General features: G+C 38.2%; 2 protein-coding genes and 1 long non-coding RNA gene across 3 annotated transcripts; 2 read left to right on the top strand and 1 right to left on the bottom strand.

Annotated features, from left to right (window-relative positions):
- The first annotated feature begins 1,800 nt into the window (after positions 1 to 1,800).
- Positions 1,801 to 4,041, top strand: LOC133294994 (uncharacterized). The gene has a single exon (XM_061493777.1). The coding sequence runs from the start codon at positions 1,801 to 1,803 to the stop codon at positions 4,039 to 4,041; it is 2,241 nt and encodes a 746-aa protein (XP_061349761.1).
- Positions 4,042 to 5,331: 1,290 nt separating this feature from the next.
- LOC133294981 (uncharacterized) lies at positions 5,332 to 5,766 on the top strand. The gene has a single exon (XM_061493760.1). It carries the CDS (start codon positions 5,332 to 5,334, stop codon positions 5,764 to 5,766), a length of 435 nt encoding a protein of 144 aa, XP_061349744.1.
- A 9,105-nt stretch (positions 5,767 to 14,871) lies between these two features.
- Positions 14,872 to 17,603, bottom strand: LOC133295052 (uncharacterized). Its single transcript, XR_009749293.1, has 3 exons — positions 17,368 to 17,603; positions 16,338 to 16,426; positions 14,872 to 15,204 (listed from the first exon to the last, which is right to left on the bottom strand). It is a non-coding gene; the product is annotated as an uncharacterized LOC133295052 (long non-coding RNA).
- Between the last annotated feature and the right edge of the window lie 742 nt (positions 17,604 to 18,345).

The following is an 18,345-nucleotide window of genomic DNA, read 5'->3' as shown; positions in this document are numbered from 1 at the left end:
CATGTGAAAAAAAAATGATATGATCATGTGAGAAGATCATAACCATACAAAGATAAATCAACGGTTATGATTTCGTAACTACATATCTTATCATTTTTTTCTCTCTCTTTCTTTATTACTATTGATCCATCTTTATATGGTTATGATTCCCCAGATGACATGGACATGTGAATTTTCACATTAGAGGATCCAGATCCATATTTTTTTATCTTCTTTTTACATGGACTCACATGACTCCCATATACTTTTATGTATATATAATAAATAAAATTATCTCTTATAATATGAAAAATATTAATAACTAATAATAGGAGAATATGACAATTTCCTTGTGATGATCCAAATGTGATTTCAGTAGAACATCATCATTGGGAGTATGGTTGATCTCAAGTATTTTCCCTCAACATGACCCTAAGAACAGGGTCCCTTTTGAAGGATGGGCAAAAGTTATCATATCACCTTATCTTCTGTTGAAGTTGAACAAATGCCATGATTGACAAATCAGTTACTGAGTTACATTTGAGTTATGATCCAATAAGTGTGTATATAGAATAGTCTCAACTCTCAATGCCCCTTCATAAGTTATTAATAGATCAGCGTATATTAATGCAAATCAAGACTAGACATCAATGGATCCAATCCAAATCCCTTTGGTCTAGTTACGAGGGATCAAGAAAAAAAAATTCAAAGCCAAATTTAAGAAATACAGTCTCAATCAAATTTATGACTTATTGAGTATGGCTTATATTTTCAAAGAAGTATCGATTTAAACTCCAAAATTTGCGACCAAAACCCAACTTAAAGGCAACACCAAATTTGCATGTGATTTGTGGGCTAAACTGGGACAACACCAAATTGTGTGATGTCTCCGCGAGCATTTCGACAGCCCGGGCCTTGGCCACCATCGCAATCTGCGTCGATCAATGCCCCGAGTCGATTGGCAGACCGGCTCTCACCGTTCCACATCCGACCGGGACACATCGACGACCCCCATCCGCTTCCCTCCCAACAATTGATTGAAGGGGTCCTACCCTTGTACTATGCAGAAATGTGCGCTTCATCGCACTACTTTTTGAGCTTCCTTTCGATCACAGGGTAGGACCCCTTCAGCCAAGTAGTCGATACAAGACGCAACTTACAACTGAACATGGTTGTCACCACCAGAAGAGCAGAACAAGCTAAGGCCACGACGCCAGAAGGGCACGTACAAACAGTACACCCAAACTCCCCGCCATCCATGTATTCAGCCCCAGCCGAGCGAGCTGCAGGCGAGGCCCCTCCCCAAGTGCTACAATATGTTGGTCCATAGTTGCCAGCAGCTGGCGTTAGATTAGCACAGCTGAATCATCGCGTAGCCATACGTGAGATGTAGGGAGAAAATTTGGTCATAAACCAACCCCTACCGCCGAGAGTTCATTTTGGTATGCCATTTCCCACTGTTGTTCCACAAGTAGTCCAACTCGCCCATCATCCACTACCGGCCCGACGTCAGCCGGTAGCAATGTACAATGACCATCGAGTCCCCTTGGTCGACCCTTATCCTCCTGAACCATACACACATATTGTGGCTGCTCCTTTCCAACAACCTTACCACGCCGGTTTCCCATTCCATGGTTACGCCATGCAACCCCATAACTTAGCCATTCCACAACCCCAGACATCTTGTCTGAATCCTGACCAGCAACCATATGGCGCCCACCAAGCCTTTCACCAAGCCCCTGCCCTCTCTTACTCTGTCGAAGCCCCAAACTACCTCACCCGCAACCGGACCAGCATGCTCATAACCCCAATATGAGAATAATGCTCGCTTACACCTCAGGGCGTAACAAACCTTTGACTGATAGCTTGAGGTTGACCCCCATACCACTCGGATTCAAAGGCCCCTCTAACATCGCCACGTATGTAGGCGACACCGATCCCTTCGAGTGGATCCAAAAGTTTAAAGCGGCAATGACCCTTCATGGCGAGACGGACCTTCTCATGTGCAGGACCTTCCCAACACTTCTGGGAGGGAGAGCGCTGACATGGTACACAACCCTACCAACCGGTAGCATTGCGTCCTGGGATGATTTGGCAAGCAAGTTTCAGTCCCATTTCGCAACCAGTCGCCCTGTGCCTAAGTCCGTCCATTCCCTTGAAAAAATTCGACAACAATCTGGCGAGTCCCTCAGATCCTTCCTAGACCGTTTCGATAAAGAGGCTCTAGAAGTGCAAGGCTTGGACCCAAAAGTACAAGTGCATATACTCCTGTCAAGCTTGCGACAGGGAGCGTTCGCATACGAGCTCGCCCGCCATGAAATTATAGACTTAGAAGAGGTGAGGAAAAAATCCCAAGAGTTCATGAGAATTGAAGAGTACAAAGGGAGTCGAGTCGATGACTCCCACAACCAAGATAAGACGGTCAGTAAAGGTAAGAACCATGCTGATGAAAGTAGGAAGGGCCACAAATCATCTAAGTATGTCAGTCGCCCTACAGGGCGCGACATATCAGGACGCCAATCACATAGTGTCCTGCAGACTGAATACAAAAAGGAACCTAAGAGTAACCAACGACCCCAGCAGCCGACTAGAGAAGCCACAACGTACTGCAAGTTTCATTGCAGCAACGGCCACAGCATGGAGGAATGCGAGCACCTTAAAGACGAGATTGACGAACTCATCAAAGGCGGTGCTCAAAAACGGGGAGGAGATGGTGCTCGCCCTGCTGGAACTGGAAGGCGACACCGTGAGCGTAGCAAGTCGCCAGAAAGGAGAAGAACCAACCAATCCAGTGCACGACCCCGCCTTGAGCGTGACAGTAGAGAGGACTCGCCAAGAAGGCTCAGAGGACAAACAAGTCCAAGTCATAGAGGGAGGCGAGAGGAAGAGGAAGAAGACTCAGCTGTCATCAAGCACGGAGTGATAAATATGATCTCTGGCGGATTAAGCGGAGGGGGAGAAATGGCGAACGCCAGGAAGAAACACTTGAAACAGTGCTTGACGATCGCAGGCAAAGTCATTAGCAAAGCAAAGGACGACTGTGTTCCAACCAGGCGTAAAATCATTTGGGACATCAGCGATTTAGGCGACGTCCTCCCAGGGCATGACGACCCGCTCGTCATTCAAGAAATAATCGCCAACTTTGGCGTTAATCGCGTGTTTGTCGATCACGGCAGTTCTGCTGATATTTTGTTTTTGCTATGTTTTAGGGTGTTAGGGTTTACAGTTAATGATTTAACTCCTGCCGCAGGTGAACTTCCAGTTTTCAATGCTACCACCACTAAGCCGCTGGGTGTGATCAACTTGCGTCTCTCCCTTGGAACGCCACCCACTTCACGGTCTGCGGACATCCGGTTCCTAGTGCTTGACACTCCATCAGCCTATAACACCATCCTCGGCAGGAGGATGTTCGTCACCTTTGAGGCGCGCGTCTCACACCCCCACGTGGTGATGAAGTTCATAGCCAGAGATAATAAGGTCGCAACGGTGCGAGGAGATCAGATAGTAGCCCGGAGCTGCTACAACATATCCTTGAGATCAATGGCCAAAGTCACCTTCAAAGACGAGCTGGCACCCCAACAGAGGACAACCCCGCCAGCTGAAGGAGGTCCTGGCGAGATGGGGAAGGAGCATAACCAATGTTTCTTAGTGGAGTTTAACGCTCGGGACGATCCTAGGGTGGACCACGGCAGACCCACGCCCGATGGAGCATTGGAACACGTTTTGTTAGGCGACGCGGATCATCAGACAACAACAATCGGGGCGACCATTGACCCCGAAATGAAAGGCAAGTTGATCAAGCTGCTGAGAGACAACAAAGATCTGTTTGCTTGGAAAGCGTCAGACATGCCGGGTATTGACCTAGAAGTATGCTGCCACCGTTTGTCTGTGGATCCCAAAGCAAAGCCAGTTTCCCAGAAGAAAAAGAAGTTTGGTTCAGATCGCCAGAAGGTCATTGATGAGGAAGTTAAAAGGCTCCATGATGCCGGGTTCATCAGGGAAATCAAGTACACTACTTGGTTATCCAATCCAGTATTGGTGAAAAAACCAAATGGCGCATAGAGAATGTGTGTCAACTACACAAACCTAAACAAGGTCTGTCCCAAGGACGCCTATCCTTTTCCCAGCATCGACCAGCTGGTCGATAACGCATCAGGTTTCAAAATGTTATCTTTCATGGATGCGTATTCGGGTTACAATCAAATCCCGTTGGTGGAGGAGGACCATGACAAAACGACGTTCATCACCCGGAACGCCAACTACTGTTATACAATGATGTCTTTCGGTTTGAAGAATGCAAGAGTCACATACCAAAGGATGATGAATGAAGTGTTCAGAGACCTGATTGACGACTGCATCGAAGTCTATATTGATGACATGATCGCCAAATCTAAAACGCCAGAGCAGCACTTGTCAGACCTTCAAGGCGTGTTCGAAAGATTGAGAAAGTTTAACATACACCTTAATCCCAGCAAGTGTGCTTTCGGCGTCCCCGTAGGCAAATTCCTAGGCTTCATGCTTACTGAGCGAGGTATCCAGGTCAATCCTGAAAAATGCAAGACGGTCATTGAAATGCGAATCCCGCAAACAATCAAAGAGGTTCAACAGCTGACTGGAAGGTTAATAGCTCTCACCCGTTTTTTGGCTAACTCGACACATAAGTCTCTTCCCCTTTTTAGCCTACTCAGAAAGGGAATCGCCTTTTGGTGGTCAGAAGAATGTGAGAAAGCCTTCCAGGAGTTTAAAAGGGCTCTCTCTTGCCCACCGGTACTCGCCAAACCAGACGATGGAGAAATGCTATATTTATACCTCGTCGTGGGCGCCAAGGCAATCAGTGCAGCACTAATAAAGGAATTAAAAGAAGGGCAAAAGCCAGTATACTTTATTAGCAAAGTTCTACAAAGAGCGGAGCTTCGATACCAACAAGTGGAAAAGGTAGCCTTGACGCTTATCTTTGCCGCGCGGCGATTAAGACCCTACTTCCAGTGCCATCCAATCACCGTCAGGACCAATCAACCGATTCGTCAAGTTTTGCATAAGCCAGATCTGGCTGGAAGAATGATGTCCTGGGCTATTGAGCTGTCGGAGTACCAAATCACCTACGAGCCAAGAACCGCCATTAAGGCTCAAGCCCTTACTGACTTCATTGCCGAAATGACGCAAAGTCCCCCACCCAACTTCCAGGCAGCAGGAATGCCTTTATCTGGGGTATGGAAACTATATGTTGACGGCTCATCAAACACCAAAGGTTGAGGTGCAGGAATGATAGTCGAAAATCCAAAAGGCGTGGCTGTCGAACATTCCTTGTCTTTCGAATTCAACACCACAAATAACCAGGCGGAATACGAGGCCATGATTGCTGGCTTAATCCAAGCGAAAGAAATGGGAGCCAGACGCCTCAAAGTCTTCAGTGATTCCCAGTTGGTAACATTTCAGATCTCCAGCGAGTACCAAACCAAAGGACCCTTGATGTGCAGATACTTGGAGAAGGTCAAAGAGTTGATGGAAAGCTTTGAAGGCGTTGAGGTGGAGCATATCAGGCGTGCCGAAAATGCCCGAGCTGACATCCTCGCCAAGATGGCGAGCACCAAAAGCCCAGGTAATAACCGTTCAGTAATCCAGCATAACATGCCAAACCCATGCATAGTCATGAGAATTTCTGAATCAGCCCCTGAAGTCGCCAAAGAAACCTGGACAACACCCATTGTCGACTACTTGGCTGAAGGGGTCCTACCCTGTGATCGAAAGGAAGCTCAAAAAGTAGTACGACGAAGTGCACATTTCTGAATGTACAAGGGCGGTTGTACAAGCGAGAACATTCAACCCCACTCATGAAATGTTTGAATCCAGATGACGTTCAATACGTGTTAGAAGAAATCCATAAAGGAATCAACGGCCACCACATGGGCGGCCATTCGCTGGTAAAGAAAGCACTAAGAGCTGGGTTTTATTGGCCTACTATGGAGCGTGACGCCCACGAGCACGTCAAGAAGTGTGAAAAGTGTCAGAGGTTCGCTGATATACACAAAGCACCGCCTGAAGAGTTGAAGTCAATCACCTAGCCATGGCCTTTCCACAAATGGGAAATCGACATCTTGGGCCCTTTCCCCATGGCGGCTGGCAGGGTCCAATGGTTACTTGTCGCCATAGATTACTTTACCAAATGGGTAGAGGCAGAACCCTTAAACACAATAACGTCTTAGAAAACAAGGAGGTTCTTTTGGAGAAGCATTGTCTACCGCTTCGGCATCCCCGGAGAAGTCATTACTGATAATAGCACTCAATTCACCGACGCTAAATTCTGTGAGTTAATGAGCAGTTTGCAGATCCGACATCACTTTGCCGCAATTGAACACCCCCAATCCAACAGCTTAGTGGAGTCGGCCAACAAAATGCTGGGAAAAGGAATTAATCAACTCTTGAAAATACTTGATCATGACATCATTAGGGCACTTCATTGATCATCAAAGTCTCTTTTTTTTCTAAGTTCAAGGACCCCATATGTATACCATGATCACTTTCTTGAAAATACTTGATTATAGCTTGTTTAAGTCAATAAAAGAGGGAACTTCGATTAATCAAGTTGAAAATGGTTAATCCATGCATGTTTAATACTTTGGAATATCTGTTTTGAGGAAATACCGGACTTGGGAGCTTGGGGAAGCTTTGGGGTCTCGAATTATGCAGAAAAATCTGCATTTTTGCGTTTCCGTACAGGTGGTAATCGATTACCATGAAGGGTAATGGATTACCCCATGTATGGTAATCGATTACCTAGTGCAAATGTGATAGAAACGACCTAGTTTAGTAAAATTGCGATATCTCGAGCTACAGAGCTCCAAATTGAGTGAGGTTTGGACCTATGTGAAGATAACACATAGGGATACAACTCTGTAAAATTTAGTAGCCATTGGATAAGTAGTTTGATCGCAGTGTCAATTTTAAGTCGCGTTTTGGTTGCTGGAAATTCCGTTTGTAGCAGTCACCTTGCGTAAAACATAACCGGAGTTATACAACTCCGATTGAGACATAAAGTATATCGTTGGAAACCTCAAGATGTATAGTTTAACATTGTAAATATTAGAATATGAATATTGATATAATTGTTGGTCTAAAATAGATTGTGATTTTGCTGTGTTTGGACTTTGAGTTTGTGCGGACTCTTGGCTTGGATAGCTAGCTTGCAAGATAAGCTTTCGTGTCCTCGGTTTAGCCATTGTTGGTTCCACCATGTCCCTTGGGGGTATGTTTATATGCATGATGTTGTTTTCATGATATATTGATTTGTGAAATGCTGTTGAGTTGTTATATGCAAGTGCCTTTATGATATGCATGTGATGTTCCACCTATACGGTAAGCCTGAGTATGTGATACATACAATAGGGTGAGGCTGTGGATGAGGTGCAAGCGATGTTCCTTGTACTAACTGTAGGTAATAGACGTATTCCTGCATTTCTCTGGCCAGTAGAATAGTGATAAACACACATGGCATGAATATCTGTTGCACTGCATAGTTTTGGAACTTATATTGGAATAACTGCTTTTGAACTTATATTGCACATGTAAGTGAGCTTGGGGTGGAAGATCCTTGAGGACCCCTTGTCTTACTGAGATTTCTTATTTAAAGATCTCACCCCACTTTTGGGGCGCTTATTTCAGGATCAGGTAACTTGGGGGCTGATGCCTCTAGCGGCAGGAGGCCAGAGCTTAGTTGATGATTATTGCTGTTTATATGCTGACATGTTTGGATGCTGGATATATCTGCTGATGTTATGCTTTTAGCTTTATTTTATTATGATGTTGTTGCTGAGACTATGTTGGGCTTGTTGTCTTATTTGTGTGAGCATGGGGTTTGTCCATGTCACTTGATGTTAGTGCATTTAGTTGGAGTTGTATAAACTGTTAGTTTGTCCGGTCTACGTGTTATAGTTCCGTGACTAGAGACATATTTATGTTGTTTAATTAATGAGGTATTTCAGTTAGCTGTCTTTTGCAATTTACATACAGGCAATGTTTTATTAATTGATTAAGTAAGCAAGTTGGTAATGATTAATGACATCATAATTGAAAAGAAAAAGATATTCCGTATTTTTAATTAAGCCCAGCTTAATACGATGATATGATAACATACCGGATATATACAGGGTGTTACAGCGGGCATATCTGGATATAACAGAACCCCATATCCGGATATCAATAGGATATTTCTCGACAGAATGCAGTTTTTGCATTTCGCGAGATATCACTCCAAAGGTTGGGTTTTTAACCCATTCCAACGTTAAAGTATGCATTTTTAACCTCTTTTAAGTTCATATAACAGTTGGTTACTTGTTTAACTCGTTAAACATGCCAAGACACATCTTTTAACCATTAAAACTCATGATCAAAGGTTGAACAACTTACCCAAGGCTCAAAACAGAGAAGGGAGTGCTCTTGGAGCTCACCAAACAGCTCCAAATACTCAGACTAAGATGGTGCATGAAAATGCACTACAAGGTGGGTCCTTTCTTCACAAAGATGACCACTTGGAGCTCCCACAACCAAGGAAAAGCTCCAACCACTCAAGCAAGGAACTCAGCCCCAAAACTCTTCCCCAAACAGTACCCTCAACTCAGTAAAACTGAACCTCACCCTCACAAGACACCCACTCAAGTGTTTACAAGGTGAAAGAAGAGGAAAAACAAGTAAAAGGTGACAACTTGGTCATAAAATGGTGAAGAGGAGCAAATGAGCACAAACTGACCAGCCACCAAAACTCACGTAGGATAGTGTTATGGCCTAGGCTTTAGTGCCTTAAATAAGTATACATAGTGGTTTAAGTCATAAACACACAGTATTATCATAATTAGCTACGCTTAGCATTATAATCTCAAACTCAGGATTCTAAACCTGCTCAATTTATAAGATTTATTATATTTTTATATTATTTTTCGCAGCACATTTTCGGTACGCACTTTTCCATAGCCAGTATCAGTTCTGGCACAAGTTCTCATTATTTTGACTTGAAACTTGTTTTACATGCCCTATATATTATCCTAGTGACATATACACACTTTTTATAATTTTCTGGGATACTTCATCGGTACGCATTTATACCGAGTAGCAGAACCGGTATCTGCACTTTTCGTCCGAAATGCGACTTTCAGCATTATTATTCACTTATTATAATTATCTAAGTCTCATAATAATTATTAGGGTCAATTATGGAATTATTTCCTAATTTCTCATAATTAATTAATTAACTTCCTTAATTAACGGTGCAGGTTCTTACATCTTCGGTTGCGGTCAACAATGTGCGAATTGTTGGACAAAACGTGTTGCCAACTCAATTCAACTGTTAATTGAATTCTCTGGCCATGCAGTAAACCACTCTAAGGCATGCTTCCTCAAAAAGATTGGAAAGGTTCTACACAATAAGGAATTTGTTTCACCACAAAGAGACATTGCTGCTCGAAAAATAGTTATGAATTCTCGGGGATCTGAGCTACCGTCATATGCCTTCATATCACTTGGTTGTTTGAACCAACCCGAAATTTGCTCCTCCCTTAATCTCCAAGACAAAGGTGTTCCAGATGCTCCTTGTATAGTCGGTACTGCCTGATTTTGCGACTGAACTGGTAGATATCATGCCAACATTGCATGTTGATTCATCTGACATAGCACTCCCGGATCTCGGTATATAGCTTGTAATCAATTCCGACAAGGTGGAAACAGGTGATCTCCCTGAAATCTCTGTGGAAAAGGCGGGCACAGGTGATTTTTCACCTATTGTGCATTACAGTGCTCCTCTCTCTCATACTGATTACCCTCCTGGTAACAGCCTCTGCCTTCCCTGTGAATCTCCCTGTTCCAGGCATGATGATAACCAGGCGCTTGGTATTAATACTCCTCATGGCGGGCATTACGAAACCCGCCATCTCCGGCCCATCATAACGACACCCTCTAACATTACGGTTATCTTCTTCGCCAACATAATGATAGCGACTAAACTCTTGCAGGTTTTCCTGGCAAGCATCTGGATGCCCGTAAAGGTCATATCTATCTCTTTCTTGTTGAGCTTGATGATGCTCATATTCTCTTCTTTCTTGATAACACCCATTCCTATCTGACTCCCGAGTGTATTCTGTAGGTACTCTATCTTGATTTCTCTAGATAACTTCTTGGTCCTTACTTCTGTTATCTGGCCTTCTTGGTGAACTCCTCGACTGTCCTGAGTGATGATGATGTTTTTCCTGATATAAACCCTCTGCCCTCCTAGGATGAGACATAGGAATGTAACTAGGAGCAGGAGATTGTGAACCTCTTATTGGATTTTCCTACAAGTGTCTGTTCTCATTCTGTGGTCTTTCTTCTGAACGAAGTCTCCTCCTTCTCTTTTCGTTGTGATGCCTATTTTTGATGTCTTCTGCTAGCTGGATTAATGCCTCTCCTATAGTGTTTAACGAATGGCTCCTAGCATTAGATCGAAAAAAGTTTTCCTTATCCTCTGCTGGGAGTAAACTATTTTCTCTCCTTCGCTCCTAGTCATTATTACTAGCCATTAACAAAGGTTGGGAATAAACTTTACAGTTCCCACAGACGGCGCCAAATGTTCTGTATGATCATTAAATGTTAGGTTGGTTTTATGGTGATTCTCTGTGATTTTGACTTAATCCCTTTCTCTTCAAAGGCCCCCTTTATATATATGCTATATTAACGGTTATTATTAGTGAATATGGAGTTACTAACTCGGCAGTTACCAGGATCGTGGTGTATCATTGTATATATGGGCTCAAAACCTACCGAGTTACCTTATCCAGGTATGGGCTTCTCAGTTATGCATAACTAGGCCTATCCGAGTTATAAACCTGGAACGGTTATGATACTGACAAATGCTTAATGCCAACAATGTTGACACCATTATAAAAGGATTTTGATTTTTGACAATGTTGGCTTTCAGATTATACGTAGTTTTACAAATCAGTGAATGTATTTATGAGTCTATTGATTACATAATCTTTCTTAGAGATTCGTTAAGTATTAAAAATCTAAATTTTTCTCCATTACGATAAAAATTCAAAAAAATTCTTGAATGCGATAACAATCTAAATTTTTAATCCTATTTCAATAAATCAAATTAGTGACTGTATTTATGACACAATTAATTACGTAATCTTTCTTACATACTCGTTAAGTATAAAAAAAATCTAAAATTTATGTACCCAATTAAAAAATCTAAATTTTTTCTTAAAAGAAATAAAAATTTAAATTTTTTCCCGTTTCAATAAATCAAATTTGTGGCTGCATTTCTGAATCTATTAATTACATAATCTTTTTTTGATGGATTTGTGAGTATAAAATATTTGAAAATTTACTCATTAAGCTTTTTTCCCATTTCAATAAATCAAACATAAATCAAGATTTTTTTTTAATCTCTTCACACATTACTCCCGTATAATAATAATAATAATAATAATAATAATAATAATGTTTTTAGAAAATTACTAACCAACCATAATCAATAAAAAATTTTCAAGCAAAATAAATTTTACCTTTACTTGTTCAACAACGATACAGTAATAATATTATCTATGTCTGAAGAATATATATATATTTTGTGTCTGTGTCCTAAAATAAAATAAAGATGTGAATTTTTTTTAAAAAAATTAATTTTTAAAGAAAAATTAAAAAAATCAAATTCATCGAATATAATTTTGAATTATTTTTATTTCTCATTTAAAAAAAAAGATTATGTTGTAGGGTTCATTTAATATCATTTAATACATTGAAGAATTAGACACCCAATCTATTATATAATTATCCACACTCCTCGTCACTAGGATAATCCTAATGACTTTCGATGTATATTTTTGACACCAGTTATGATGCATACATTTGCTTCTGAATTTATTCTTTTACTCAGTTATGATACTGACAATTGCATAATGCCAACAATGCTGACAACCTGGCACCATTATAAAAGTTGGCTTTTAGATTATACATAGTTTTACAAACTAGTGGATGTATTTACCAGTCTATTGATTATATAATCTTTCTTACAGATTCGTTGGGTATAAAAAATCAAAATAAAATTCTCAATTAAGATAAAAATTCAAATTTTTTCGCGAAAGCGATAAAAATTTAAATTTTTATCCTATTTCAATAAATCAAATTAGTGACTGTATTTATGAATAAATTAATCACGTAATCTTTCTTACAGACTGTTGTTGAGTATAGAAAATCTAAAATTTATGTTCCGATTAAAAAAATCTAAATTTTTTCTCAAAAGAGATAAAAATTTAAATTTTGTCCCATTTCAATAAATCAAATTAATGGCTGCATTTATGAATCTATTAATTAGATAATCTTTTTTTTTTTTATGGATTTGTTGAGTATAAAATATCTGAAAATTATCTACTCATTAAGCTTTTTCCCTTTTCAATAAATCAAACCGAAATCAAGAAAAAAATATCTTCACACATTACTCCCGTAAAATAATAACAATAATAAAAATAAAAATAATTACAATGTTTTTAGAAAATTAATAACCAACCATAATCAATAAAAAACTTTTTATGCAAAATAAATTTTACCTTTACTTGTTCAACAACTTTACACTAATAATATTATCCATGTCTGATGAAGAATATATATATATATATATATATATATATATATATATATTTTGTGCGTGTGTGTCTGTGTCCTAAAATGAAATACAGAAGTGAAAAAAAATTAATTTTTTTTTATTAAAAATTAAAAAAACAATTTCATCGAATATAATTTGAATTATTTTTATTTCTCACTTAAAGAATAAAAATTATATTGTAGGGTTCATCTAATCTCATGTAATAGGAAATAAAATCTCTTATATTGTAGATTAAGGTAGTTAAAATCAAATTTTTACCTAAAAACAAAAAAGATATAAAAAATCGTAAAATGTAAATTATAATAACATAAAGTCATAAAAAGGTAAAAGCATTTGTAATGTTAAAAAAACATTTTGATGAAAAATCGTAAAAACGCAATTTTAAAATGAGATTTGAACCACCATGCTACAGACACACATATAGTGGGGCTCGTCATTAAAAAAAAGAAAGAAAGAATGTCACAATTTTCAATGTACATTTTTTTTAATACGTTGAGGAATTAAACACACAATCTGTTATATAATATCTACACTTCTCACCACTAGGATAATCTTAATGGCTTTCGATGTACATTTTTGACACCAGTTATGATGCATACATTTGCTTATGAATTTATTCTTTTTCTTAGTTATGATAATGACATTTGCTTAATGCCAACAATGCGGAAACCATTATAAAAGTTGGCTTTTAGATTATACGTAGATTTACAAACTAGTGGATGTATTTATCACTCTATGATTATATAATCTTTCTTACAGATTCGTTGGATATAAAAAATAAAAAAATCTCAATTAAGATAAAAATTCAAATTTTTTTTCGAATGCGACAAAAATTTAAATTTCTATCCTATTTCAATAAATAAAATTAGTGACTGCATTTATGACTAAATTAATTATGCAATCTTTCTTACAGACTCTTGCGTATAGAAAAATAAAAAATTTATGTACCCATTAAAACAATCTAATTTTTTTCTCAAAAGAGATAAAAATTTAAATTTTTTCCCATTTCAATAAATCAAATTAGTGGCTGCGTTTATGAATCTATTAATTACATAATATTTTTTTTATGGATTCGTTGAGTATAAAATATTTGAAAATTTACTCATTAAGCTTTTTTCCCATTTCAATAAATCAAACAGAAATCAAGAAAAAAAAAATCTCTTCACATATTACTCCCGTAAAATAATAATAATAATAATAATAACAATAATTATAATGTTTTTAGGAAATTAATAACCAACCATAATCAGTAAAAAAAATTTAAGCAAAATAAATTCAATAACTTTACGCTAATAATATTATCTATGTCTGAAGAATATATATATATATATATATATATATATATATATATATATATATATATATATATTGTGTGTATGTGTCCTAAAATGAAATATAGAAGTGAAAAAAAATTAATTTTTTTATTAAAAAAAAACAATCTCGTCGAATATAATTTGAATTATTTTTATTTCTCACTTAAAAAATAATAATTATATTGTAGGGTTCATCTCATGTAATAGAAGATAAAATCTCTTATATTGTAGACCAAGGTAATTAAAATTGAATTTTTACCTAAAAACGAAAAGGTATAAAAAATCGTAAAACATAAAATTATAATAACAAAAAATCGTAAAAAGGTTAAAACATTTGTAATGTTAATAAAAATATTTTGATGAAAAATCATAAAAACACAATTTTAAAATGAGATTTGAACCACCATGCTGCACACACACATGTAGTGGGGCTGTTTATTAAAACAAGAAAGAAAGAGTGTCATGATTTTTAATGTATATATATTTTTTTGAATACATTGAGAAATTAAACACACAATTTATTATGTAATTATCCACAGACACCAGGGGAATAATCTCATAATCCTAGTGACTTTCTATATACATTTTTGAAACCAATTTTGATGCATACAATTTCTTATGAGTTTATTATTTTTTTTTTTTGGTACATTGCCAGCACCATGCTCTCGGGGTACGGTCCGTTTGGGCTAGTCCCTCATTGTAACATCCCCGTCTCGAGCCGGTTCAATTAACATACATATGATACAAACAGAAACAGCGGAAGACTTAACTTACGAAAATACGAACTAACTTTTTCTTTTTCTTTAATCCTTTTTCACATGACATATCACATTGCATACTTCTTCTAATTTAATTCTTATTTTACGGAGACGAAAATCGGACAGAGTAACCTCTGTAAATCGGACAACTGGGGATTTTCCAATCCTACACTCAAGAGTTCCTGATAGACAGTTTAAACAATATATATTTCCAGAAGTACCAGTCATGCAAATATACTCAGATACCCATCTATGGGCGCATGCTGAACTTGGCTCCGTGCCACAAATCTAATAGCATGCAATCCAATACATAACATAACTGAATACTACATAGTCATATCATCATGCCTGAATACATAAATATACAAGTATCGAATATGAACACTATGCAACAATACATCTTCTCCAAAAATACGTCTAAAACAAATAGTAGCATCCGACCACCCAGAACTCCACATCCTCATACTAGTACCTCTAGCCACGGTTAGTGTCCTTGTCCCATGAGGCTCTTCAATTAACTGTGTTCCTGAAATCATATCCCCAAACGGGGTTAGAGACGAATCTCTAGTAAACTCCAGGTTTATGGAAAACCCTCCATACCCTGGGCTCACTTCCTGCATGACAGTCAGATACATAATATACAAAACACCATATAAACAATTATCATAACTGAACAAAGCATATATACATATCTTATCAAAGACAAACGCAGTCATTCCCAAGGGATGACCCCAAGCGAAAATCAACACGCGTAACAAATATCTTTTACAAAAATCATCACAATACTCACATCAGAACAAAACGTGTTATATCAGAGACGTACGCAATCGTTCCCAAGGGATGACCCCAAGCGGAAATCAACGTACGTAACAAATATCATTTACAAAATCATCATACATATCCCATAAAACATGTCATATAATCAAATATCATAACCAAACAAAACATATACACATATCTTATCAGAAACGTACGCAGTTATTCCCAAGGGAGGACCCCAAGCGGAAATCAACGCACGTGTTCCCAAGGGAGGACCCCAAGCGGAACCAGAACATATCAGAGGCGTACGCAATCATTCCCAAGGGATGACCCCAAGCGGAAATCAACGCACGTGTTCCCGAGGGAGGACCCCAAAGCGGAACCAGAACATATCAGAGGCATACGCAGTCATTCCCAAGGGAGGACCCAAGCGGAAATCAACGCACGTGTTCCCGAGGGAGGACCCCAAAGCGGAACCAGAACATATCAGAGGCGTACGCAGTCATTCCCAAGGGAGGACCCCAAGCGGAATTCAACGCACGTGTTCCCGAGGGAGGACCCCAAAGCGGAACCAGAACATATTAGAGGCGTACGCAGTCATTCCCAAGGGAGGACCCCAAGCGGAAATCAACGCACGTGTTCCTGAGGGAGGACCCCAAAGCGGAACCAGAACATATCAAAGGCGTACACCATCAGTCCCGAGGGAGGACCCCAAAGCGAACATATCATATTAACACATATCAAAGTAAATACATCAAAAAAAAACATATCATATTATCATATAGCTCTATATGAATGCATCTATATCATATATCTCATACATATCATACAACCTGACCACAGTCCGTACACTATGGCGGAACACAAAGTAGGAGCGAACCCCATAAACATAGAGCTTACCTCTTTGAGCTTTACAATCTGCTTACTTGAAGAACAAGCTACTTATCATACTCCACGAGAATCCAAACGTTCACAGTCCCTAGGTACACCTAGAGAAGGAATTCAACATAAAACTCAATAAAATGATATAATGCCATGTAAATATACAAGACACGCACTTTATTGTTTATTTTCTTTTTACTTAATCATATTAAGTCATGAGTGGGTGGTTCTTTGTTCAACAAATCCCCACAAAATTCCATATATTCACTTAGTCTTAGGATAGTCCCAAAAGGCCTTTAGAACACTCATTACTCCTCTTAGCACCTAAAAGCCTATTTTTCCCAATTTAAGGCCGAATGCCCATTACAAAGGAGCTATAAGATTTCTCTTTGTCTAGTGCCTAAACCCAAGCTTAGCCACCTATATAAATTATTTTACGCATATAAGTATCCTCACTTTGCGAAACAATATCTCCGAACATATACCTCCTTTGAAAATGGCTAAAACTCATTTTAAGGTCATACAAAGGAGTTACCTTATTTTCTTTTTTATTTCACCAAAGCGAAGGTCCATACACCTTAGAATATCATTCCACGCATAAAAGTATGCTCGCTTTGTAAAACAGTAACTCATAGCACATACTTCCTTTGAAAATGGCTAAGAGGCACATAAAGGAAATCATGCCAACTTCATGATTTCAATGCTTTACTCCATCAAATTCAAGCTTATCACACACCTCTAATCCAAGATTCGTTAATTGATATATACGACACTGTTCATCTCTACAATACTATTCATGTATGCGTCACTATTCACGTATACGACACTATTCAAAAATACGATATTTTTAATTTTCCAAAATACATTTTCACCGTTAAAATTCTCATCTAAACACTTTTCTCAACATGAGCTAAACCTGAATCAAGCTCTAACATGCTCAATCAAACCAAATTTTCAAAATGAAAACCTAGATTCAATCTTCCTCAAAACTAAAAGAAAACCAAGATTTCTCAACATAAACTTAACTAGAACGAAGGGCAAGGCTTACTTCAAGCTCCCATGGCTTCAAGCTCCATCAAAATCCCCATTATCCATGAAATCCGAAATCTTGGAGGAGGAGGATCTCTCTCTACAATGAAACCCACTCAGAAATACTGGTACCAATGGATTCTTCTCGAAATTTCTTATAAGTTTGGCTTTGGAACGGAGTGATTTGGAGTTTTCTAGCTCAAGTTATGAGCCTTGGAAGATTGGATTTCAAAATCTCATTCTCTTCCTCCCTCACTGTCGTCCGCGAGAAGAAAATAAGAAGGAATAGTAACTTTTTTTGAAATTTCACTTATATAGGTCAACTTAAATCCAACTGGGTAAAGGTTTATCTATCTACGCACCTCCATTCATAACCAAACTTTACCCAATGGACTAGAATATTTTTCTAGTCATATTTCTATTTTTACTTTCACTTTTTGGATAACTTTATTTACCCGTATTTTTACCTCTTAACTGTCATTTTAACTCATTTTTCACCAAATGTGACTTTATTTCTTTTACTTCTAATTATTCTTCAATACTAAATCCACAATTACTAATGAGGGTTATTATACTCATTGTAACAGTGGGTGCACTAAGTTTCGCAACCGGAGAAAGGATGAGACTAATCCCCCAACCAAAGATTTTTGGCTTATTCTCTGACCCCCAAATTTTTTTCCAAAAAACTACTTGAGGCAGAATTTAATCCCTGCACCAAGCAATCCTTGGGAGCTGAGCTGCCCTTCGGAGTTTATCAGTTTATTCTTTTGCTGAGTTATGATACTGACAATTGCTCAATGCCAACAATGTTAACACCATTATAAAAGAATTTTGATTTTTGACAATGATGGCTTGTACGTAATTTTACAAACTAGTGAATGTATTTATCAGTCTATTGATTACATAATCTTAGTCTATTGATTACATAATCTTTTTTACAGATTCGTTGAGTATAAAAAATCTAAATTTTTTCTCAATTAAGATAAAAATTTAATTT

This window comes from Gastrolobium bilobum, unplaced genomic scaffold, assembly GCF_033153095.1.
Source record: "Gastrolobium bilobum isolate Gb01-03AN ecotype WA unplaced genomic scaffold, APGP_CSIRO_Gbil_v1 utg6438, whole genome shotgun sequence".
Taxonomy (NCBI): domain Eukaryota; kingdom Viridiplantae; phylum Streptophyta; class Magnoliopsida; order Fabales; family Fabaceae; genus Gastrolobium; species Gastrolobium bilobum.
The sequence above is the reverse complement of the archived record's forward strand: the minus strand, read 5'-3'. Positions and strand labels throughout refer to the sequence as shown.